The 25,061-nt window shown below is 36.9% G+C and overlaps 1 protein-coding gene across 1 annotated transcript in view; it reads right to left on the bottom strand.

Moving 5' to 3' along the window:
* The window catches only part of LOC150109184 (acylamino-acid-releasing enzyme-like), a 467,476-nt gene that overhangs the window by 38,401 nt on the left and 404,014 nt on the right, over positions 1–25,061 (bottom strand). The window contains exons 19-20 of the mRNA XM_090411884.1: positions 12,460–12,508; positions 673–703 (exon numbers count right to left, since the gene is read on the bottom strand). Of these exons, the coding sequence (XP_090268010.1) occupies positions 673–703; positions 12,460–12,508 (80 nt within the window). The remainder of the gene's footprint in view (positions 1–672; positions 704–12,459; positions 12,509–25,061) is intronic.

Here is a 25,061-nt window from a genome sequence, read left to right as displayed (position 1 = left end):
ATATGGTGTTATTAAAACTTTGAGAAATAGAGCTAAAACTATCTCTTCAGACCATACTGACCTCTCCACTGAAATCCATAAATCACATCTGTAACTTTTTTAAACTAATGGCTTCCTTCTCTCTACAAAATCAACAAATTCTGCTCCTAAATCTAACCCAAAACAAAGATCATTAAAAAATCCATTGCCATCTTAGTAGAATGTTACCACAGTTCTGCAACATTCTCCTAAGATGAATAAGTACAGCCAACTCACTACTATGAAACCATCATTAGAGAGATTAAGATTCTCTCAAGGCACTCGGAGTGGGCATCAGTTTGAACTAGAGACATCACTTTGTCTGTGCATGCATTCTTGCTGCTGCTGTTATGTTGCATGTGTGCATATGCAAACTCATATCATTATGCCTACAATACTACCTTGTGACTAAGGTGATATATTGACTAAATAAAAAAGTAACTGTTATGCCTAGATGTTTTTTTTTCTTCCTTTAAACAGAAGTTCTACTTTATGTATTTACTGACCCAGTTTTCAGACTTTAATATATTATTAATAAATACATTAAATTCTGAATTAAAGTGTTTGTAGTTGAAAAGAACATCTCCTCATTCTGTTCACACTGTCTTTTTAAATTTAGAACAAAAACAAACAAACAAAAAAAAGTAGACATACCAGTCTGGAATATCAGTGTCTTCTATTTTGCCTATTGGGGGAAAAAAATTAGTATGTTAAATTTGAATTCATATTTTTAGCTATTTTCTATATAAAACAGAACCATTATGCTTATTACTTCAAACAGACAAATAAGAAAATTATCCTGCAAAACAATAATAGAGTGTATTTTGTATAGCATTTCTGTAGAGACCATTCATTTTCAAAATAAATGAACATAAAGCTATTTTTTTTAAATATGTACTGCAGACAATTTTGTTCTGCCTAATTCTACTACTAACATGAATCCAACTAAAATGACAAATATCAACAGTAATTCTAAATGCCACAGTTAAATCCTATGAAGCCACAAAGAAATTATTATAATTTTGAATGATTCTGCAATACAAACCAGTTGAGTTATAACAAGAAAATATTATCACCATTTCACATGATAAATCATTTTTTGTTGATAAATCATTGCTGATTTATCAACAAAAATGGAATTATAATGGGGGGGGGGGATGAAGACTCTTTCATCAAACAGTTCCTTATTATTGTTATGTGACAATCCAAGGAGTTTAAGACTCATCCAAGAAGAGCACTCCACTTCATGCAACTGACTGTCTATGCTACTTAATCCTCCATCTATACACTGTGCCACCATCCATCAATGCACAAGGGCATTGACTCCACTAATAACTAATAATTTACAGACAACAATACATGATGTCTGTAAATTAGTGTGTGTGTGTGTGTGTCATGCACACACACACGCACTAGGGTTGATAAACCTCCATTCAGGGATGTGTTTGGAGTATGTTTTCTAGAGCAGCTATAAAGAGAGTGGGAAGAAGATCATATTGTTTTACTTCTCTCCAAAGAGGTATTTACAGGGGTTTATTAAAAAGGGTGATTTGGGTTTTTGCTGCCTGTTATGTTTTGAATTAACTTGATATTATTCAATGCCTTGATCTTCTAGTGCTTGGCATACTGCATTAGGTTCTACTGTATTGCAAGCTTTTTTGAAATGATTATAAACAGCAGACAAAGAGCAAGATGATATTTTCTATTTTTTCAGTTAGTTGGGTTACTGTATGTATATGATTGATTGTGAACAATTCTTTCTTAAATCCTCCTGTTTATCTGCTGCCTCTTGTGGTTTGTTTATTCTAATTTTGGAGGAATATTCTTGTTTCTTTATTCTCAGTAACTTGATAATCATCATGTATTCTAAATGAGTATGACATGATCTTTTAACTCTTGTTTTACGTAACAGTTCAAGAGTTTCTTGGCTGAGATGATGCTTCCTATGATTCTTTTCACCTGTGAATTTTGTCCATGTTTTACACTGTTTTATTTGTTACATTTTGTCAGGTCTTCTTCAAAGCTTCAACCAATCTGCTTTAAGAATTTACCAAACTGGTCCCTGCCAATATATTTTCATTGTTAATGGTTTGATATTGCTTTATTTTTGCTTCCTTTCTTTTGTCTATATGAAGAATGGTGCTTAATGGTCTGTGATATGAGTGTATATCACAGTACATTTTTCCAACTGTTCCTAAATTTTTTATGATCCTTTTGCAATTTGTCATAATGTAGTCAATCTCATTTCTTGTTACTCCATTTGGAGATCTCCATATATGCGAGAGCGAATGCATTTTAAAGAAACTATTCACCATATAAAGTCTCTCTACTTCAGTAAACTCTGTCAGATGCTCTCCACTTTCATATCTATCTTCTATTCCCTGAAATTCCCATATAACACTGCTTGGAAAGAAGTCAACAAACACCATAGTGTGAGGAACAAACAGCCATGGTGCCCACCTTAATAAGATGCAGGACCTCCTTTCACTGCAATGATTGCACACTCCTATGAGGCATACTTTCCACAAGTGTACAGTAGCAATCAATGGGAATTTTGGATCATTCTTCCTGTAGGCATATAATGTGGTCCTGCCCTGTTGTGGGGCTGATGTCCTTTGATCTCACCCAACATCCAGTTCATCCCATGTTCAAAAATGTTCAATAGAGGTGAGATCAAATCTCTGTGGAGGCCAGTCAAGTGTGGTGATGTTTATGTCCACAAACCACACAATTATAGCAGCAGCCTTATGACATGGTGCATTGTCTTGCTGAAAGATACAATGGTCAGTTCCATAGAAATGCCACAAAGTAGGAAGCATTGCATAATCCAGAATGTTCAGATACCTGTCCGAGTTCAGTGTTCATGGCACCACAAAGAGGTCCAAGGCCAAACCAGGAAAAACAGCACCATACTACCTCCGAATTTCACAGTTGGGGTTATGCACTCTGGTAAGAGATGTTCACTGAGCATCTACACCCACGCCCATCCATCTGCTTGGTAGAGGATGTGGCATGATTTGTCGTTCCATAACACAGCTTTTTAAGCTTCCACATCCTTCTGTACATGCTCTTTGCACCACTGAAGAAGATGCTGCATGTTGGTTCAGATAATGTGGAGCTTGCATATTGCTATCCTACCATGGGAACCCATGTCGTAAGCCTCAGTTCTGAATGTTTTTGTGCAGATTCATGTTCCAGTCAATACCCAGAATACCACATTCAATGTGTCGGCTGTCAAATCTCGGTTTTTACATAATATTCTTAGTAGCACCCTACAGTCAAATTCAGTGAGTGTGCTGAGCCATCCACTGCAGGCAGCACTCACAGTTGACTCCCTGAGCTTCCATCTCATGATGGTATCACTGATTATTGACCTGAGATGGCCCAATTTGTCAACAGTTTACCAACACAGATAGGCCTGCAACATGGCATCCTATCAGAATGCCTCTTTCAAACTCTGTCAGTTCCTTTCTTCACAGTCATTCCGTCCAGACACAACTGCACTGACTTGGAAGCATCATGTTCCTCCAATTTATATTAGCTGCATCTTGCTCATGGTGGGGGTCTGTTGACATCTTTCCAAGCAGTGTACTATTGTATATGCGCTTTTGTCTTTTAATTGTCTTCTATATGCGTGTAGAAGTTGTCTATTGATTCAACATCGGCCATGAAAGTTAGTGTGTAGCAGATTATTCTTTTTAATGTTTCTGTTTGGTCCACTTGATCAACATGTTTTCCTACTCTGATAAAATGTTGCAAGATAGGACATTTTTAATTTGTTTTGGTCCAACCATTAATCTCACTCCACCAACATTGTTTCCTGGATGTGATTCATCAAGGAAGAATTTGGTAATCGTTCCATTTTGCAATTAGGGTAGCTTGTCTGTTTGTTTCACATAATGCCAGAAAATCAAATTTTAACTTATCAATCTCTTTCAGATGAAAGTCTACTTGAAAGTCCTTAGTCAAAGTTCTCATCTTGAATATTCTAAGTCTCAAGGTAAAAAAAATTTTTTTTTTGGTGACCAACCATCTTCTGTGAGATTTTTAGCACCCCCCACTCTCAAAAGAGTAGGGGGTGATAACTGCCAACTTGGTTTGTTTTACAAGAGTTCTGCAGGACTGGGGGCAATGCTTCTGAGAAATTACCATCTTTGCTTCAGTCAAATATTCCACTTTTGCTGACCAGGTTTAAAGTGTAGAGGACAGTAACCTCCATTTACTGATGTTATGGATGCCACTGTTGATATAAATATATATTTTATTACTTGATATATATATATATATATATATATATAGTTCGGCTGCTGCCTAGATGCTGTCCTGTCCTGTAGCAACTAGCAAGATCCTAGGCCCTCCAGTGTAGCACTAGAGTGTTCTCTTTATGTAATTCGGCAGTCACCGACCTAGCTTCTTGCTAGGTTTGACCCAACTTTCCATTACATTACTTGGCTTAACAAGGTTCACCTCTTATAGGTGAGTCTGGAGTTGAAATGGAGATGCTAAGAGGTTCTGCTTGTAAGAACTTTATGTTGTGCTATCACATATCCATTTGAACTCTTGTAGCAAAATATTGGTTATCAATATAATCTTATTTTTTCAATTCTGTGCTGTTCTTAATAATGTTATACTTTCAGAGAGACTTTTAGGTATATTTTACCAAATGTTAATTACTGAGATTTGTTTTGTCTGTAATTTAAAATAACTCTGCTCCAGCTGTGAATTTTATTCACATTTACCACTTTTCATAACAAAAGGTAAAACAATAGAATAGATATATATATATATATATAGAAATGGCATTTGCATCAACAGTGGTAAGCTGCATAAAGAACCTTTTGAGTTCCATTCTAATGAGATGAACTTGTTCTAAGACTTTCTTTAGTTCAGTTCCCAAATTAGTAGACCTTTGGTAAGAGCAAGCAGGGTTTCCCCTTCCAGAAATTTAAACTTTTAACTTCACAAGTCAAAACTGATTACAGAACTCATAGTATTACAGACAATAATACATATGTACAAATGTGAGAGTTTAGGGCCACAAGATAAAGGTAGTTGTCTGTCTGTCTATCTCTCTCTCTCTCTTATTTCCCCCCCCACCTGAAATGAAAAGCCTTAATCCTTTAATATCTTGGGCTCACTATCAGTGAAAGATTGAAGGCTTGAGATAGGCTGCAAATCTGTTTTCAGAAAGTTAGTCAGGGCTATAGGAGCTCTTCCTACTCACTTTGGATAATAAAAGGTGTATGGGGATTTATTTTATTGTTATATATTACTAGGTGAATATATGCCCCCACCAAGCAGGGGCACGTGCTACTATATTTCATCTCACTTCACATTGATTGCTTATGCATATACCTACTCCTCTAAGATATATGGAGAGAATATATATCTCCCTGAGCAGTATATTTATAAACTTATCATAAAATGTCTTTCAGTTTACTATAAGACCACCTAGATAACCATCAAACCTCTTCAAAGATTCATCAACCAATCAAAAAAAAATGCAAACTTCCTTTTAATAAAGATCACTATTAAGTTGAAATCTTTTAGGTGCTTATTATTTATGATTTTTACACTTGACTAATAGTTCACTTGCAAAAAAAGACAGGTTTCCAGGATGACCTATAGTGATAATCTGGGTTTCTGCATAGTTTTTCTGAGGACCAAATTTGAAAAAAACATTGAATCAGTGAAATGCTTAAATCAAAGAAAATTACAGTGTTTCAAAGTTTCTGTCTTCTAAATAGCAGTGCAATATCAAAGCAATTCATGCTGAAGGGTTTGCAACTTTGTAAGCTCTCAATCAATATAATATTCCCCTTTATACATGGGTGGATATGGTCCAAGACCCCCCCCCCCCCCAGTGGATGCCTGATAGTACCGAACCTTATATATACTATGTTTTTTTTTTCCCTATACATACACGTATCTATGATAAAGTTTAATAGGCTACTATCGACCTTCTGATGATTTGTCAGAAGAGGATCATTGATCCATGACAATGTCGATAGTTAGAGATCCTCAATAGTTGAAGGTTTTTTTGCCAAAACCTTTTGGAAGAAAATTGTAATTTGTTTTGGCATATAAAAGAAAGTATTGAGTCTATTCTTCAAAAGGGGAGAGATCATTATTGTCAAGGATTTGTTCAATGATATGACCTCACCCATATGTGTATGGCGAACACAAATGGATGAAGGTCAACATACACAACACACACATACATCCACAGTTTTGTGCCCATTAAAGTCACCTAGAAGAAGGTATGGGCTCAGGCAGTTACAAGATAAGGTTATCAAGCTTGATTTCATTTAACTCAGCACCTGGTGGTAAATAAAATGAATACACTATAATAAGAAATAACATGGATAGGCAAATCACTACTGCTTCCAGAGCAGTATTAATTTGAACATGATGGAAAAGAGTATGACTGCCCACTAGGATGGCGATTCCACCATGAGCAGGACCACCTCCAGTTCTGTCCTTGTGTAATCTGCACTAAACATATTTAAAACCTAGTCCTAGCTTTTAAATATGTCTAGTGCACAGAAACAGAAAAGTATGTGTGTTTCTGCAGTAAAATCTTGCTATCGTTCATATTATGGTGAAATTCATGACAATTCCATTTTAAAAATTTTCCTGTTGTTTTGATTTTATAGACTTGTCCAATTTTTGAGAGGTTTAGGGCTTACCTTTGTCATGTTTATATTTATTTATCAACTGATTTTGGGAAGTATTGACAATCAGTGTTCATTTCTTTATCTTGAAAAATATTCAATACATCATTTAATTTACTTTCAGTGGATATATTTGGTGCTTTATCTTTAAGTGACATCCTTGCCATAATTTTTTTTTTTTTTTTTTTTGACAAGGAGGTTCTCATTGAATGGAACATTTTTGGAGTTGTTTCTGGAGTGAGACCATAGGTCATGTGATTGATATGCTCAACAGAGAAGCACTGACAATCATAAAGCTCAGGCATGGTGAAATTACCAGATGGTGGAGTAGACAAATGTGTTTGAGATAATGCTGACATTTTCTTAGCTGCCACCTCCTCAGCATAAGATGATTTCAGGACAGGTGTGGTTGTGGCTAACTTCCTTTTTTGCATCCTGATATGATATATTTTGTTCTGTTTTAATCTTTCCACTTCTGACATGCGCAGGAGTAAGCTGATCTCATCACCCTGATTGACACATTTAGTTTTCTTTTCAGAGCAAGATTTGTTATCATGCTCCTTTACAACCATACTGGGGACAGGTGGTAGAGCCATGACAGGCAGTTTGGGCACACCAATATTTCTGATGTTTAAAGCATCTTAGTAGATTAGAGATGTACAGTCCAACAGGACAGTTGAGATACCCTGTTTTTACAGATGTTGGAGACTTAGGTATATCAAAAGTAAGGATGATGTTCCTGGTCGAAACCAGACGACAATTCCTACGTATCAAGATACATCTCAGTACCTGTCACTCCCTGATATTTAAGCTCTGAATAGGTATGGTGGTATTCAATACATCATTTAATTAGGAACATCAAGGAGATTCCATTCTGATATCACCTCTCTACAAGAATTGTGTATTTTATGAGATGTTACTGTGACTGGTATTCCACCCTTCGATGTTGCTCTCAGCAGTTTTGAAGAATGTTGCTGACATAATTTCCACAAGGATATGACTAGAACATAAATTTCTTAACTGTTTTGGCAGATCCTTCTAAACTCTTCTGAATAAAGAAGGGTGACATTTTCCCTATTGGATTTTCACCAATTGCATGGATGATTAGAAACACTGATATATTTACAATGGTGTCACACTGCACTTGGGAGTAAAACAACAGAGTTACCTTGGATGCTATATCAGCACCACAGCAAGCAGCCTTGGGTCCCAATCCTTAACCACGAGGTGAGAAACTTATTGCAACACTGCTGATCTTTGCAGGCAAACCCACTAGCCAAATGATTCTGGCTGGGCCACCCAGAACAATTCACCTTGCTGAAGCAGAGGCCAAAGTAGTTCAAGACTACCAGTATTCCCATATCTGGATGTCCACAGGTTGCACTGCATGGAAAACACAGTGGCAGGGTATTAGATCCAAGTGATGATGGCATGGAAGAAAAAGGATAGTAAAAATACTCAGGAAAAGTAGAGTGAAGAATATGGAAAGAAAAGTAAAGAAAAGAGGAAGAATGAAAAAGGGCCAGCACCATCTTCACCATGAACATGGTGTTCCACAGGGAGGGAGGGCATCTCCATGAAGTTAAAAGATTCATTGTGGAAGATTAAGCTTGCCAGACATCCTGTATTTTACGTCGAATTTTGCTGTCCCATATTGTACTTGTAGGGAGAGCATAATGTCCTGCACTTCTAATGAAAAGATAAAATTATAAATATTATGTTAAGCAATTATAATTTTCAATAGTCTTTTTAAATAATTCAAATTAATTAACTTAAATTAATCTGTAAGCCATAAAAACTTACAATTCAAGGAAATTAATCGTGTTTACAGTTTACGGCAGCAACAGTCCCTTTCATTGGCCGCTTTTTTATTTAGTATAAGAATTTTATTTATAATTCTGTACAGATATATTGCATTTGCTTATTTTCAAACAGTTCTTATTTGGACATTGTGCAGTGCAGTATCGGTACAGTACGTGGATGTTATTTCGATAATTATTAAAAAATAATATCTCACCTTTTTTCGAATGTGCGATATTTGGTTAATACAGCAATCCCTCGATTAGTGCGCCTAATGCCTTCTTTAAAACAGGTGCATTAATCAAAAACGCACTAATCGAATATAATAACCTATGGGAAAAAGTATAATTCGTTCCTCAAATTTCTTTTATAAGAAATTTGAGGAACGAATTTCTTTTATAATTTCATTTATAAAAGAATATAATTTCTTTTATAAAAGAATTAGGGTACATCTCAGGGCCTAGTTAAAGGAAAGCCATGAGGCTGAAAGACAATAAAGCATATTCAGAATACAAATTTATTATTCTGCTTCTTAACAAAGAATTGAGCTAACGTAGTTGGCAGGCATTCTGTTTCTTTTTTTCATACAACTGACAGTATGGCCCTATTGCCTCTTCTGCAAATTTTACTGCTTCTCTCTTTATCAGGGTCAGACTCTAAGCATTGCTGCTTAAGAACTTTGGTTGCACGAAAAATATTCTTAAATTGTTTCTGTGAAATCTCTTTGGGCTTGTAAGTGATTTAAATTTTCTTCATATTCTTTAGGATCTTCCCGCTTTGCATCTAAATTTAGCAGGTTGGTATCACTCAGTTTCTCAGAATGAGATTTAATTAACTTAGATTCATTTGAAAAGCCTCTAAAATCATTTGCCCAATGTGGAAGAATGTGCATCCAAACGACTCGCATATTGCTAGCAGTAATTTCATTCGACTTTGTGACTTTATAACCAGGATTAACCTGAGATTTTTCTGATTTGGCAGAAAAGTTTTGGAAGGCATTCGCTTCCACAAAAGGCTGATTTCATCGACATTAAATATTTGTTGGTCCCAATAGCACCTCCCCCCTTCTTCCACAATTTTCTTCAAAATCTCTGGATAATTTACTGCCACCTTTTTTGCACTTGCAGCATTAAAACTTTATGTAGGCTATTTCCCTTTTTTAGGAACTTTCAAATCACCCAGCACTAGATTGGAAATGTTCTTCTTCCTTTCCATCATTGATAGCCCTTTCTTTCAAGGTTGCAAAGAGACGTAATGCTTTTGATTTAATATGGACAGTACTTAGCGGGATCTGTTTTAGGTTACAGTCTTCGATCCATGAAGAAGTCTGTTTAATTCAATCATTATAATACTTTGATTTCGAGTGCATGCATGATGAACTTGAAGCAGCCTTATCTTTCTCTTTCTATTCAGCAGCTTTGCTTAAAATGGCTCTTATAGTTGATTCACCCATTTTTGTGTTCTTTTCTATCTTTGGTCTGGACTCGGCTTGTTCATTTATTGTTTCAAGTTTTTCTTCCAATGAGATTACTTTTCGAATCGTTTTCACATTTCCATTTTTTTGCTCACTAATTCTTTTTTACTCATGATGAAAGATTGGAAAAATACTTTAAAATAAAAAAATAAGGAAAACAGTTGAAAAGGAGGCACGAGACATGATCATCAAAATAATATATAAACAACAAATAACATAAATTTTGATGATAAATTTGGAACATAGTGTACATGGAAATAGTGTAGTATGCCATTAAAAAATAACTTGATAAAATGTTTTAACTCAGTAACTAAATCATTTAATCCTGGTGAGTGGTTTTTTAAAACAGCTATAAAAATGTATAGACAGAAAATTTTAAAAATCTGTAACAGTTATTTTTACAAAATATACAGGCGCACTAATCCGAATTTGGGTATAGAAAAAATTTACGCACTAATCGAAAACGCACTTATCGGAGGCGCATTAATCGAGGGATTGCTGTACATAAAATATATAAGTAATGGTAAATTAAATAAATTTTCTTTATTAATTATACAAAGGTAAATTAAATTTCATTTCTTTCCTTAAGCCAAATGGAAGTACATTTTTAACGATTATTCGAAACAATGGAATTTTATTGCAAAAGGAAAACATAATGACGAAGTTGAATGCAAAATCTGTAGACGAACGTTTAGTATTGCACATGGGGGACGATCGGATATTACACAACACATTAACACTCAGAAACACAAACTGAGCATTTCGAGTTCTGGTTCCAAAAGTATTGATATTTATTTTGTAAAACCAAATACCAGCAATGAAAGAAAAGTTATTGCTGCCAAAATGACTATGGCATTTCATGGCATAAAGAATCATCATTCCTTTGGTCACCCATGTCCCATATTTGGTTTTCCAAAATCTGGCAACCCTATTGGAGATCGATTATCCAAGAGCATATGATGAAACAGTTACGTGAGAATGAAAAATCAGCTTGGAGAACATTTAAGGTAGTGATCACAAATCTCCTTGGTAACTTGAAGGGGGGCAGAAAATTACAAATCATTTGTTGAAGAATTTCTCAATACCTATAAAGCCACGGAATGCAAAAGATAATTTTTTAAATATCAGTCCCCCCAACCTCTTTCAAAGAAATTGGAGCATTTAGTAAGTTATCATCACGTTTTGTTAAATCTCAAAAAAAAAAAAAAAAAAAAAAAAAAAAAAAAAAAAAAATAGCCACTAAAACAAATGATTATTTTCAAGAAAAGAAAATATTCCGATGAAGTGTAGATATATGTTTGTTTTTATATATGTTTTTTCCATTGTGATTGACACTACTGATTGATTATTGACCAGCATCATTCTTAAATAGTTACTTAGAACATGTGGCAATGCGTGTGACCAAGTATTTTGAATATACGCTGCATAAGTGATGTTTACATATATCTGCATAAAAGTTTCTAATTCAGTCACTGTATGTGAATAATAAGCTAATAATGAGGTCCTAGCCAAATTTCCATTGTATAAATCTGAAATTACATGAAATTTACAATACCAAACTATTCACAACATAAAAGTTGTAAGAAAAGTTTTTCAGGGACCAGTTTTTTACTCAGCAAAGAAGCATATTACTAAGCTAATGAGTGGATAGAAACTTCACATAAGAAATCTGATTCACCTGGAGAGCAAAATAGGTCTTACTAGCCATTAGATTTTACATACACGCACAGTTATTATGGTGTGTGTGTGTGTGAGAGAGAGAGAGAGAGAGAAGGGGGAGACATATATCATCGGGCAATTAACATGTGGCCTCAGATTTTATAAACAGTAGCTGGATAGGGCAAAAAATAAAGATTATAAAAAGGCCTATGAATGTCTGTAAATCCATAGCATATTTAGTATTGTGGGACATGTTAACAGTCAGATAATCTGGGAAACCATTACTACAGAGACTAAACACAATACTATTGTATTAAGTTTAGTGTGTGTGTAACACTGTTGTGATAAAAATTATGTACCACCAAAAAACATTTACTTTAATGGCCTTGTTTGCAATGGACAACGTACCTGCTGGAGAGGTGAGAAGTTGTGGGTTTGAATTGCACTGTGATCATGGATGTTTGTTAATTTCTTTAGGTAGAATATAAATTTCAATACTTGGTGTGAGATCACCACTCTGGCAGCATGAAGCAGCTTAAAAAATTCAATGTTTGATCTCTATTGCTACATTTCTGGATTACCTTAGTTCACCCATGGTACTAATATGCTATAGATTCACAGCTGTTCATGGGTAGGATGCAACCAAATGCCTATAGGTTTCAGAGTAGGGATACTATTTGGCCAAAGTGCTGTTTGTTTCATTTGTAAGTAGAAAAGGTTGTGAACACTCTGCAAATTTGCTCAACTAGAGAAAACAAGAGTTATTATTTCTTCACAATTAAGTGAATTTTTAATTAATGAATTGCAGTAAGTGAAAAAATTCAAAATACTTACCATATATATCTATTACAGGATTCCTGCACACACAAGCTTTGTAGAAATCCTTATACATATGGAGGGAAACAATATCACTACATATCCATATAAATTATTAATTATTATATGAATGCAAAGTTTGCACAAAAACTAAAATCTCAATTCTCAACATACCACATTTTTATTACTGAAAACAAATACTTATCAAACTTTATAGTTTAAAAATCTACATAAATAATATAAGAGATGTGCAGAAAGATAAGAACTGATTACTACTCAACCACTATTCGAACAAGAATTATAGTTCATCAAATCCAAATTTCTTCCAAATCATTTTGATGATCATTTTATTGGTAATTTTTAATAAGATACCATAATCATCATTAGCATTATCTATCACCTTCAGAAGAAAACTGTAGGAATCTTTATCCCACATATGCAAGATGCCACTGAAGAATGCTAGACCTTCTGCAATTGTAAAGTTTGCACACTGTCTTACAGTTATTATGTGACTTATTAATATGACCTAATGAACTACAGTGGTACCTCGACTTACGAACTTAATTTGTTAATGACTGCGGTTCATATCTTGAAAAGTATGTATCTTGAAACCCAATTTTTCATTATATCTTATGGGAAATCAATTAATCCATTCCAGATTCAAAAATTAAAAAAAAATCCAATAAAAAACTATTCTCAACTAAATGAAGAAAATGCAAAGAAATGGAGGAGTGAGAAGGAGCATTTTGGGGCAAAAAATCATCTTCCATTAAATTGTAAAAAACAGTCAATTTTCTTGTGGCTGGTTTTGTGGTTCAGGAGTTTTTGATATGTTGTCATCGGTTGCTTCTTTTTTGTCTCTTTGAGGGAGGTTTAATAAACCTATCCAACATTGACTGAAACTGTCGTTTCCTCAACACCCTTCTAAAGTGATTAATGACATTTTCATTGAAGGTATTGGTGGCTCTAGAAACAATTGGATGCCACTTGTTAACCAATCCTTGTAATTTGCCCCAGTGCTGCAAGATTTTTTTTTATGTCACTTGTTGAAATTGCTCTCTTTTTGTTGCTGTCTTCTTTGTCCTCTGAAGACATTTGCTTTTAATCCTCATACCTTTCTTTTTCCTGCTCTCTTCTTAACTCCTGTAGCTCTTCAGTGGTCAGCTCAATGTTGTGCTCCTCTATGTCTGCTTCATCAACTTTCAAATGCATGGTCTTGTCCAGGAGACAACTGTATCTACAATGTCAATTTCGCTTTCAGGTCCTTCTTTGGACACAGTCGGGCAATAACTTTTTCCAGGCTGATTTTAGAGTTTTCACAGAAACATCTTCCCATGCCTGACTAATAAGACGCAAGCAATGAAGAATATTAAAGTGATTCTTCCAGAATTCCCTCAGGTTAATTCTGTGTCGGTGATAACTTCGAAACATCTTTGGAAAAGAGCTTTGGTATAAAGCTTTATGAAGTTGGAAATAACATACTGATCCATTGGTTGTAGGAGTGGTGTGGTATTAGGAGGCAAGAACTTAATTTTGATGAAATTAAACTCTTCATCCAAATTTTCTTCCGACTGTGGTGGATGTGCTGGAGTATTGTCCATTATAAGAAGAACTTTCTCAGGTAGACCTTTTTCTTGTAGATACCATTTCACTGTGGGAGCAAAGACCTCTGTCATCCACTCACAGAAGGCTCTGCTGTTACTTCTCCACATAACGCTGAGTTTGTGGCTGTTAACTTTCTGCTTTTTAAAGACTCTAGGATTTTCAGAGCGATAAACCAACAGAGGTTTTATCTTCAGGTTACCACTGGCATTGGCACAAAACAGCAAAGTTAGTCTGTCTTTCATTGGCTTGTGTCCTAGCAATGCCATTTCCTCCTTAGTGATGAATGCTCTCTAAGGCATTTTCTTCCAGAAAAGCCCAGTTTCATTGCAGATGAAAACTTGTTCTGGTTTGTAACCTTCTGACTCCATCAGTTTCTGGAATTCCTTCATGAACCTTTCAGCAGCTTCTTTGTCAGCACTAGCCCCTTCTCCATGTCTAACAACACTATGGATACCAGTTCTATTCTTGAATTTCTCAAACCATCCTTTGCTAGCTTTAAACTCTTTGCCGACGTCTTTGCTACTGCTAGTGGATGGCAAGTTCTGCAAAAGATCTTTATAAATAGTATGAGCTTGTAAACAGATCAGGTTTTGAGATACACTATCTCCTTTCAGTTGCATGTCATTAATCCAGATGAGTAGTAAAGTTTCCATTTCTTCCATAACTATATCTCTTCGTGATGACACGATAGATACTCCTTTGGCCGCATCCAGTTCTTTATAAAAATCTGCTTTCTTGACAATTGTAGCAATGGTGGATTTGGACAAGTCATACTGCTTGCCCAGATCACTTTGCCTGACTCCTTTCTCATATTTTCCAACAATCTCTTTCTTAATTTCTATTGTGATTTTCTTCTTCTCTTCTTTCTTAGTTTTCTTTGGCCCCATGTTGAAAATAATATGCTGATCAGTGAAATGATGCTTATCTGGTAGATTATTCAGAAAATAAACATGAAGCGACAATAAAACACGTCACTTATAAAAAGACATACATACAGTACACATAATAAATACAAACGTAAAAAAAATCTTCACAAAGTACATTGTTTGTTCACACAAATACCGAAATAGATACACAAAAAAGCAAATATGTGTGGCATTTGTTGCATTTCAGATAAATACGACGTAATAACAACAATCGTTACACTAGAGATGGTTCAGCGCGCACTCGGCTAAACATGCATACATATATGCTGCTGCTGTACTCTGCATTAAGCCTGTTTCTAGTACTAGGAGAAAAGTTAAAAAAAAAAAAGTATAATGTAAAACAAGTTTTAGTTCATTTGAAAAGAAAAAGCATCGCTTCGTATCTCGAGTCTAGGTTCGTATCTAGAAGTCAAAATGGGATATGAAAAAAGTTCATATCTCAAAAAGTTCGTATGTTGAGCAGGTCGTAAGTCAAGGTAGCACTGTATATGTAGCAACCTTTTTCATTTGGTAAGAAAGTAAAAAAATTATACTTGACAAGCAAATATATTCTTGTTTTTATTCATTACCCAAGTGTAAAGGAGTTTTAGCCAGTTTCTTGTCAATGAACTCTGTTAAAGTACTAGGGGTTAGCATTAGTCTATTTAGAAGAACATCAAGATTATATTAGATACCAACAGTCAGTTCCTTTCATAGTTAAACAGAAGAAAACAGTACTGTGAAGTCTGTACTACCAAAAGTATCCACTCTCCAGCCAAAAGGCTGCAGGTTCGAATCCCACCATGGGCATGGATGTTTGTCTGTGAAAATACTAGTGGTGGTGGTGGTCAGCAGTAGATGGCATTGGTGTAGATGATGAAGGTAGTTGCGGTTGGTGGAGACAGAGAGTTGTAGAGTAGGTACCCTCTCTCAATGAGTCTTTGGACCCCCTGGAGGTGTTATGTAATAATAATAATAATTTAAATAGAATCACTCATCTCATATCTCATACTTTCCAATTTAAAAAGTAATTTTGATAGGCACCGAAACATTATTACTATTTTCTTTTAATATACACAGCTAACTATCACTATAGTAAAATCACAAGGAGAGCATTGTTATAGTGGTTAGTTTGCTATAATAAATGTCCTAGAGAATAGCACTGGATCTATGGACTGGGGGGAGACTATGGTGTTTGTAATAGTGAGAGTTAACTGTGCATATGTGTTGCTATTATCTTTTTTCTCTCTCCCTAATTCATATGGACCAATGGTACTTCAGCTATCCAACTTCTGTTTAACATCATCTCACATCAAGAGTTTTACTGTTGAACTCTTAACTTAAAATGTTTTATTCTAAATATTTGCTCATTATTATATCACAGAGTCCGTGCGGTTAGCCTGGTGGCTGTGTGCTTCGCAACCATATGACTGGGGAAGGAGTGTCCCAGGTTTGATTCCCGTCGAAGAAGTGAGGAATTTGAGGATCTTCCTCAGCCATAGCCAAGTTAGCCGGTCTTGGGCACGGGCAATAGGGTTTTTTCCATCAGTTTATCTGGCGTTTTTCATCCCGTAAACAGGCAAACTGGCCCCCGTGAACACACACGGATCTACAGCCATAAATACTTAACCCCTCCCCCCATGAGGGAGCTCAACTCACCCCAATAGGGACGGGGGAAGAAAAAGGGAGGGAACTCCTTAGGAATAAATAAAAAATATCACTGTAACATAATATTTTAGTTTTGTTTTGTTTACAGTTTTTGTAAGTTTAATCCAGTAGATTTTTGGCCATGGGATCAAATAGCAAACACATCATGAACTTTACCTGGCAAGGAGAAATCAATAAACAGACCAATGGTACTGCAATGGGTTCCCCTGCCATCCCTCTGACTAACATTTTACATGGACTACTTTGAAAACAAAGTACTTACCACAGCTACATACAAGCCCTTAGTGTGGTTACACTTTCTTGACAATGTGTTTGCCATTTGGCCCCATGGACAAGACACTTTGGATTCTTTTGTTATTTACCTAAACAGCCAACACCCCAAAATTCACTTCACAGTAGAAAAAGAATCTAATAACTGTTTGCCTTTTATTGACATATTAGTCACCCAACTTTCAGATGGTTAACTATTCTCTTTCTATTTATAGAAAGCTAAGCTAACACACACAGGAAGATATCTACCTAAACAATCATATCATCATTCAGTCCAACAGTATGGAATTCTAAAAACACTTGCACAGAGAGGTGGGGAGGGGGGAGCTATTTGTTCTAATGATGCAGTTCTTTCTACAGAACTCAACTAATTTTGTCAATGGCTAAAGCTCCCACAAAATACATAGAATACTATACTAACCTCCAATTCCCCCCCCCCCTTCCCAAACACACAAAAACAAAATACCACTATTCCCATTCCATACATCTGAGGTACATGTGAAAAGATAGACAACATGCTAATAAAATATAACCTTCACACCACATGTCAAATTAGCAACCTTGGTCTGCTCTCCTAAGGACAAACTTCATCTTCTAGCATGTCCTGGAGTGTAGAAGTTCCCTGTGACTTAACCTACTAAGAAGAGCCAAAAAGATCTGTTAACATCTGCATTATTAACATAAGACATACATCTGCAACCAGTTTTATGACAAGTCTGGACTGGCAGACTACACTTTGAACATCCCTTTGAACATCCCTATATAGAAAACTGTTGCAGGTCAGAAAGATTACTTTTAGAGTCAGCAATGGCTATGAAGCATTCTACTAACTTGAACAACTATCGTTGTATTAATTTGTAAAAATTTGGGAGGCTGTTATCTAAAGATCAACTCCCACACAACTGTAATGCTTCTTTTTTACAACATTAGATTCTCGTAGACAGGCTTATACGTTTATTATGCATTTCTAAATAACTTAGGGAATTGAAACAACGTAGATCCGAATATAAATTAAATTATACTTTAACAGATATTTCCGATATTTCGGCAATGTCACATTGCCATTTTCTAAAGGAACTTACAAAAAGGCAGGTGCACACAGGCAATAACAATACAGTAACTGAGAATGAAGATATGAAGCTATCGTTCTCCTAGAAGTCCTGATGGTGCCCTCTGGCGGGCTAAGTAGGCATTCTTGGCCATTGGGCTGAAGGTCTGCTGATGTATGCCTCTCAAATTTGGGGCAGTCGCATACAACCAAATTTGTTGAGGTTTGGAGAGTTTCTTATGGCAGAGGCTGATTCCATAAATAATCTTTCGAATTTATATTTGCTCTGGGGTATTATTGTTGCTTTCTTCCACTGTATTCTGTGGCGAGTATCCAGAGCATGGTCTGCAAGACCAGAATGGCTATACTTGTAAAACCGGATGTAGTCCTTGTGTTCAGAAATTCTGATATTCGCTGTCCTGCCTGTTTGGCCAAAGTACGACAGTTTACAACTGCAAGGGACCTGGTATACACCAAGTAGGTCTAGGGGAAGTGGTTGGTCTTTGGTAGAGCGGATAAGGAATGCCAATTTTCTGTAAGGCCTGTAACAGGAGGTGAGGTCATGTTTTTTTAGAATTTTGGTGATTTTTTCTGAGGTGCCTCGGATGTAGGGAATGGTGATGGATTTAGAGTAATCTTTTTTTGTGGAGGGGGGAGGAGGGGGGCTGTGGTTTGTAGGTTTTAATATTTTTTGGATTTTTTTTTGGGGGGGGGCATTGAGGATGTGATTTAGTTCAGTGTTAAGGGCTATGTCGTTAGAAGAGATTTGTTTAGCCCTGTTGTATAGTGTTTTTACCACTCCATATTGTTGTGAGGGGGGGGGATTGTTGGTGGATGTATCTGCCTGTATGGGTGGGTTTTCTGTAAACTGAGAAAACCAAAGTTCCATCAGGCTGGCGGGTGACTAGTGTGTCTAGGAAAGGGAGGCAGTTGTTTTCCTCTTTTTTCAGGGTGAACTTGATTCTGGCGTGTTGGTTGTTTAAGTGTGTAAGGAAGGAGAGGAGTGTTTCAGAGCCATGTGGCCAAATAGCAAACACATCATCAACATTTTGGCAATGTGACATTGCCGAAATATCGGAAATATCTATTAAAGTATAATTTAATTTATATTCGGATCTACGTTGTTTCAATTTCCTAAGAAATTACAACATTAGAGGGTACAAAATTAGTTTATATCTTTTATTCATTACAATTTGAACTATTTCTCTTACCTATTTTTGTTTGTAAACTGTAACATGTTGTTTTGTGCTCTGAAGATGCTGGTTTGAAATTTAGTGAAACATATGCCAGTTAATTATTATTATTATTATTAATTAACTGGCATATTATTATTCAGGCCTCCATGGAGTCAAAAGACTCATTGTGGGAGGTCCTTCCTAAGAAACACAAAGTCTATCAAGACTCATCGAGGGGAGGTCCCCCCCCCCCAAGAAACACAAAGTCTATCATACCACTCCTTGAACTCATTGACTGTTCTTGCTCTCACCACTCCATCAGGCAATGCATTCCATGGTTCAACCACCCTCCATGCAAAGAAACCACTCCTCACCCACTTGCTCACAGTTTCCTTTCGTAACTTCCAGGGATGGCCTCTTGTCATCACTCCTTCCTGCTGTTCAACCAAGCGAAAGAACTCCCCAGTGTCAATCCTGTAACCACTTCTCAACAGTTTAAAAGTCTCAATTATATCACCTCTCCTTCTTCTATCCACCAAACTCTGCAGTCCACATTCCCTCAGCCAATTCTCATAACCATCATTGTACAGTCCCGAAACCATCTTTGTTATCCGCCTTTGTACCCTTTCCACAGTTAATTTATCCCCTACCTATTGAACGACAATATCATTCTTCCACAGTCATTTCTCTTCCTACTGGCCACATATCTAAAAAATTCCCTAAGATTTTCTTTGGATCTAAGGGCTAATCTCCTCTCATATTCCAGTTTCGTCTTCCTTACCATACTAGTCACTCTTCTGGCCTGTGTCTTATACTCTTCATGCATCTTCTCTTCTCCTGTCTCCTTATATCTCTTCCACAGTCTCTTTTTTGCATGCAATTCCTGTTTAATATTGTCATCCACTTTACTCCAAATTGTGTCCTCTTGTTCACTCGTGGTATACAACTTACCATTGCTGCTAACAAATATTCTTTCATAATTTCCCATGCATTAATGATATCCTGGCCTTCCAATTCCTCCCTCCTTGAAACTTCCCCAAGTCGATGTCTTAGACTATTATAATCACCTGCCTTATAATTCCACATACGTTCCCGTCTCTTTGAGACTCCTGCATGTCTATTCATTTTCCAAGTCAAAGCCATTCACTCTCTCCAACTGGTGGGAGAGATGTCATCTCAGTTATTATCAACTCTTCTGATGCTATAACCAAATTCAAAACTCTTGAACCTCTTGTTCTCTCTATTACATGTTGCCTAAGACATTCCCCTCAAGAATTCTAGAAATTCCATTCCCTTATTGCATGTAGCAATAAGGGAATTCCATCTCCCCAGTTTATACTACTGTAGCAAAAATCTCCCATAACAATCATTCTTCTTGCACTTGCCAAACTCAACTGTCTAAACATTTCCTGGTCCCCACCCTCTGTACTCCTGGGTCTGTAGCAACACCCTACTAAATATCCTGTCTTGCCCACTTTCACCTCACACCATATGCTTTCAAAATCATTAGTGTCACTGCCTTCCAAAGTCTCCACTCTTAGAGGACATAGGTCGTCACTTATCATAAGCAGTACTCCACCACCACGCTTTCCCTTCCTATCCTGCCGAAAATGCTGTGCCCAGCGACTTCTATTCCTGTTATTATATTCCAATAATTTTTAGCCAAGCTGATGCTATCTGTGTCACCAATTCCTCTCCCTTATTCTGGATACTCCTGGCATTAGTATATAGCATATAAATGCCATTGTTTCTATACCCAGCATTATCCCCTCTAGACTCCACTGAGCTCAGTGTTACCTGATGTCGTACCCATTTCCACAAGAGGCCACCCTTGCTACCATCCTCCCTGAGACACACTGACTTTTTCAGAACAGCAATCTCTCCAGATGCCTACATCCTTCCTCATTCAAATGTAAGTGGTCTCTTGCATACAATTCCTCTCTGTCCTCAAACGCACTCCAAGCATCCACATATTCCAGTCATCTCTTATCACACATTCTAGCTATTATGTCATTCAATATTACTGCTCTTCTGCTCAGTTCATCATTATCATACCTAGGCAACACACACACTATCTTTCCTCTCTGTGTCTTCTTTCGTATCACCTCAAGCAAGAATCTCATATCTCTCGCTGCCCTATTTTACACCACTGCTCAAGTCATTTGTTCCCACCATCACATCATCTCATCCACCCTTTCACCTCTCTCTTAACTGCCAAAGCCACCCTTTCTATCATTTCTTCCTGGCAAACACTCCTCACGCATCCTATCTTGAACACCACGGATCATCGAGTCCCCATACATTATACCTCTTACCATTCCCTATCTCCTATTGTTTCCATTTTCTCCTCTTCTTTCATTCCCATACCTCTCTCTCTCATTCCCTCTCTCCTATTGTTTTCATTTTCTCCTCTTCTAGCACTCCCATACCTCTCTCTCATTCCATTCTCTCCTCTTCTAGCACTGCCATACCTCTCTCTCATTCCATCTCTCCTACTGTTTCCATTCTCTCCTCTTCTAGCACTTCCCTGCCTCTCCTACTGTTTCCATTCTCCCCTCTTCTAGCATTCCCATACTGCTCTCTCATTCCATCTCTCCTACTGTTTCCATTCTCTCCTCTTCTAGCACTCCCATACCTCTCTCTCATTCCGTCCTTTCTACTGTTTCCATTCTCTCCTCCTCTAGCGCTCCCCTGCCTCTCCTACTGTTTCCATTCTCCCCTCTTCTAGCATTCCCATACTGCTCTCTCATTCCATCTCTCCTACTGTTTCCATTCTCTCCTCTTCTAGCACTCCCATACCTCTCTCTCATTCCGTCTTTCCTACTGTTTCCATTCTCTCCTCCTCTAGCGCTCCCCTGCCTCTCCTACTGTTTCCATTCTCCCCTCTTCTAGCATTCCCATATCTCTCTCTCATTCCATCTCTCCTACTGTTTCCGTTCTCTCCTCTTCTAGCACTTCCATACCCCCCTCTCTCTCTCTCTCTCTCTCCTGTTTCCATTTTCTCCATTTCCATTTCCAATTCCATTCTCTCCTCTTATATCATTCACAAATTTCACTCCTATCTTATCATTCCCAAAACTCTCTCTCTCTCCCCTACTCTGATTTGCCTTGCATTTATCTCTTCCATTCTTCTAATCTCATCTTTCATGCTTATCATACTTCTCCCAAGACATTCCAACTCCTCTTTCAACTCCTCTATCTCCCTCTGCAGGTCAGTCACTCTAAATCGAAATTCACTCTCCCAAACAAAATTATCTAAACTTTCACAGTCACTCACGCCTTCTACACTATCAACTAAAATTTTCTTATTCACATTTTTTTTCTTCATTCTCTCCTATCACACTACTCGTCTTCCTGTATTCATTTCCTTTTCCTGGAGCAACAAGGTCGGTTATTGAGATATCTGCTGCATTTATTTCCTCCCACTGCCTGCACTTTAGACACACATGCACCTCATCCTCTCTCACAAGCCAGACATCCAATTCTTGAGACGCATACATGCTGCAAATACTGCATGCCACAAACTCCCTTATTTTATCCCTAATAAACATCTTTTTATAATTTAACTTGTTTGTTGTTGTAATACCATTAAAATAAGTTATGAACAATGTCCAAACAACTAAGCTTGTCTATTAGATACATAATTTACTTGTATATGAAACTATTTAGCAATATGCCTTGGAATCTGCTCCTCTCAATCAAAGTTTGGTTCACATATGCTGACAGTATATTTGTAATTCGTCCCATGGCTAACAAATAACATGAGCATATAGAATTTACCAATGGAATAATTCACCATTGAAACTGAAACATAAAACACACTTCATTTCCTGAATACACTGAACACATGCCTTCCTTCAAGCTGCATCTTCTTTGTCTATTATAACACATTCACGTAGATTCCTAAGCGCCTCCGTAGTGCAATTGGAAGAATGATGGTACGTTGCACCCTTCAATTAGAAAAGGCCTAAGTTCGATTCTCGTCATGACAGGAGGAATCTTTATATATGGACTTTTTCAATTGAAGGTGAGTTAGCCGATCTCATATGGAGGTAGCAGGATTTTTTCTCCTGGAAACTGGGGTTTTTCATCCTGCATACAGACAAATCAGCACTTTAGAACATACACAATTTATAGACAAAAATACTAGCTGTGGTGGTGGTTGTGGGCAGTAGATGGCGTTGATGTAGGTGATTGGTAGTAGAGGGTTGGTGCAGTAGTGGAGATGGAGTGTGGCATAGTAGGTGTCCTCCTGTGATGAATCTTCAGACTTCTTGGAGGTGTCACGAATAATAATAATAATTGCTATCACTGCCACCAACAGACAAACTAGGTGTCATTAGAAAATGACAAAGTCATTTTCTGATGCAATTCATTATCACTCATTCTCCGATTACTCTGTGCAATATTTTTTTTTATATCTGATAAATTCTTCTCACCAACTCATACCTCTCAATTATAGCACATCTTGTATCTGTCTTCAATCTGCTCTTGTACTCAACATTTCAAAGTCCAGAGATGGTCCTAATCACTTGCTTTTTTGTATGCTTCAGATATTCACCTAGGTCTCTGCACAGAAATCAGGATATGACCTGATCAGTGACTAAATACAGAAAAGCTATCACCTCATTATTGCTACTTTTTGTAACCATTACAACTTTTAAATGGGTTCCTGAAATTTCAACTCTCTATCCACTAACACTTATGAATCCCTAATACTGAATAATCAGTAGTCATGTGTTTACACTAACGTGCTGATTAGAACTCATGTTAGATATTTAAAAGAATGAAAATAGCAGGGAATAATTAAACAACAGTTTAATGATTCCAATATGAAATCTCCTGATAAGAATGAAAGAGAATTTACCGAGCTGTTCCACATGCTGTTTCTCAAGCAGCATGTGAAAGAAAGAACTTGAGGCCAAAGAGTGTTAGATTTAACCATAACGCCAGAAAGAGTCTCAGTTAAGAATGTGCATGTTTTGCAGCCAGTTGGCGACAGTGATCATGTCATACTGTCCTGGGAAGTTGCTAACTAACGATGTTCCAATTAGGACAGGTTACATGCTTAAATACAAAGCTGGAAATTATGACTGACTCAGTAGAATACTCTCAATCGAATGGTATCAGTTACTAAATGTTAAAAATATCAGCAATGCATGGAAGCTTTCAAGTGCTTAAATGAGGCAGTATCTGAATGTGTCCCAAGAATTCAAACAGGGTGGAAGCAAAATAGATGTGCAACCTTGTTAAGTAAGCAATCCATATGAAGATGATAGCTGAATGCAATAGCTGAGTGCTTATCCAGGTGCATGTGCACTTGCATAGTGCACAATGCTACCACTACACTGGATTAAGAGACAGAGGTGCATGAGAATGAGGTTCAAGAGCTGTTGCATAATCTAAGTAGACTGATTCAGTAATAGGACTAAATGGGATATCAGCATACATGCTAAAGGAATGTTCAACCAAAATGACTCGGCCATGACGTGTTTGTATAACTGAAGAGATGGTGAAGATTTCAGAGAAGCTGGTAAGAACTTGCATACAGAAACGAGTTGACAGACAGCTATACATTGTAAAGAACAGTGTAGATTTACTAAAGGAAAGTCATGTTTTAGCCATTTGCTCATTTTATAATAATATTATGGCATTGATAGGATACCATAAGAAAAGGCTACTGCATAAATTAAAGAATGTGAGATTGGAACATAAACTTTTGACTTGGATAAGTGGATGGTTGACACCAGACAGGTATCAGAAAGTGGTGTATGGGGGGGGGGATCTGCCAGCTTTAAAGTGACCAGTGGTGTGCCTCAGGCAGGGATGAACCACTGCTGTTTAATCTATATATCAACGATAATGGAAAGCACCTGACAGGAGCTTTTCAATTGTTTGTTTCTGATGCAAAGATAGGGAGGTGAATCAGAGATTTATCTATATATAGGA

Source organism: Typopeltis vanoorti, chromosome 2 (genome assembly GCF_054136105.1).
Source record: "Typopeltis vanoorti isolate ZY-2024b chromosome 2, IOZ_Tvanoo_1.0, whole genome shotgun sequence".
NCBI lineage: Eukaryota > Metazoa > Arthropoda > Arachnida > Uropygi > Thelyphonidae > Typopeltis > Typopeltis vanoorti.
Note: the sequence above shows the minus strand (reverse complement) of the source record. Positions and strands in the feature narration are given on the sequence as shown.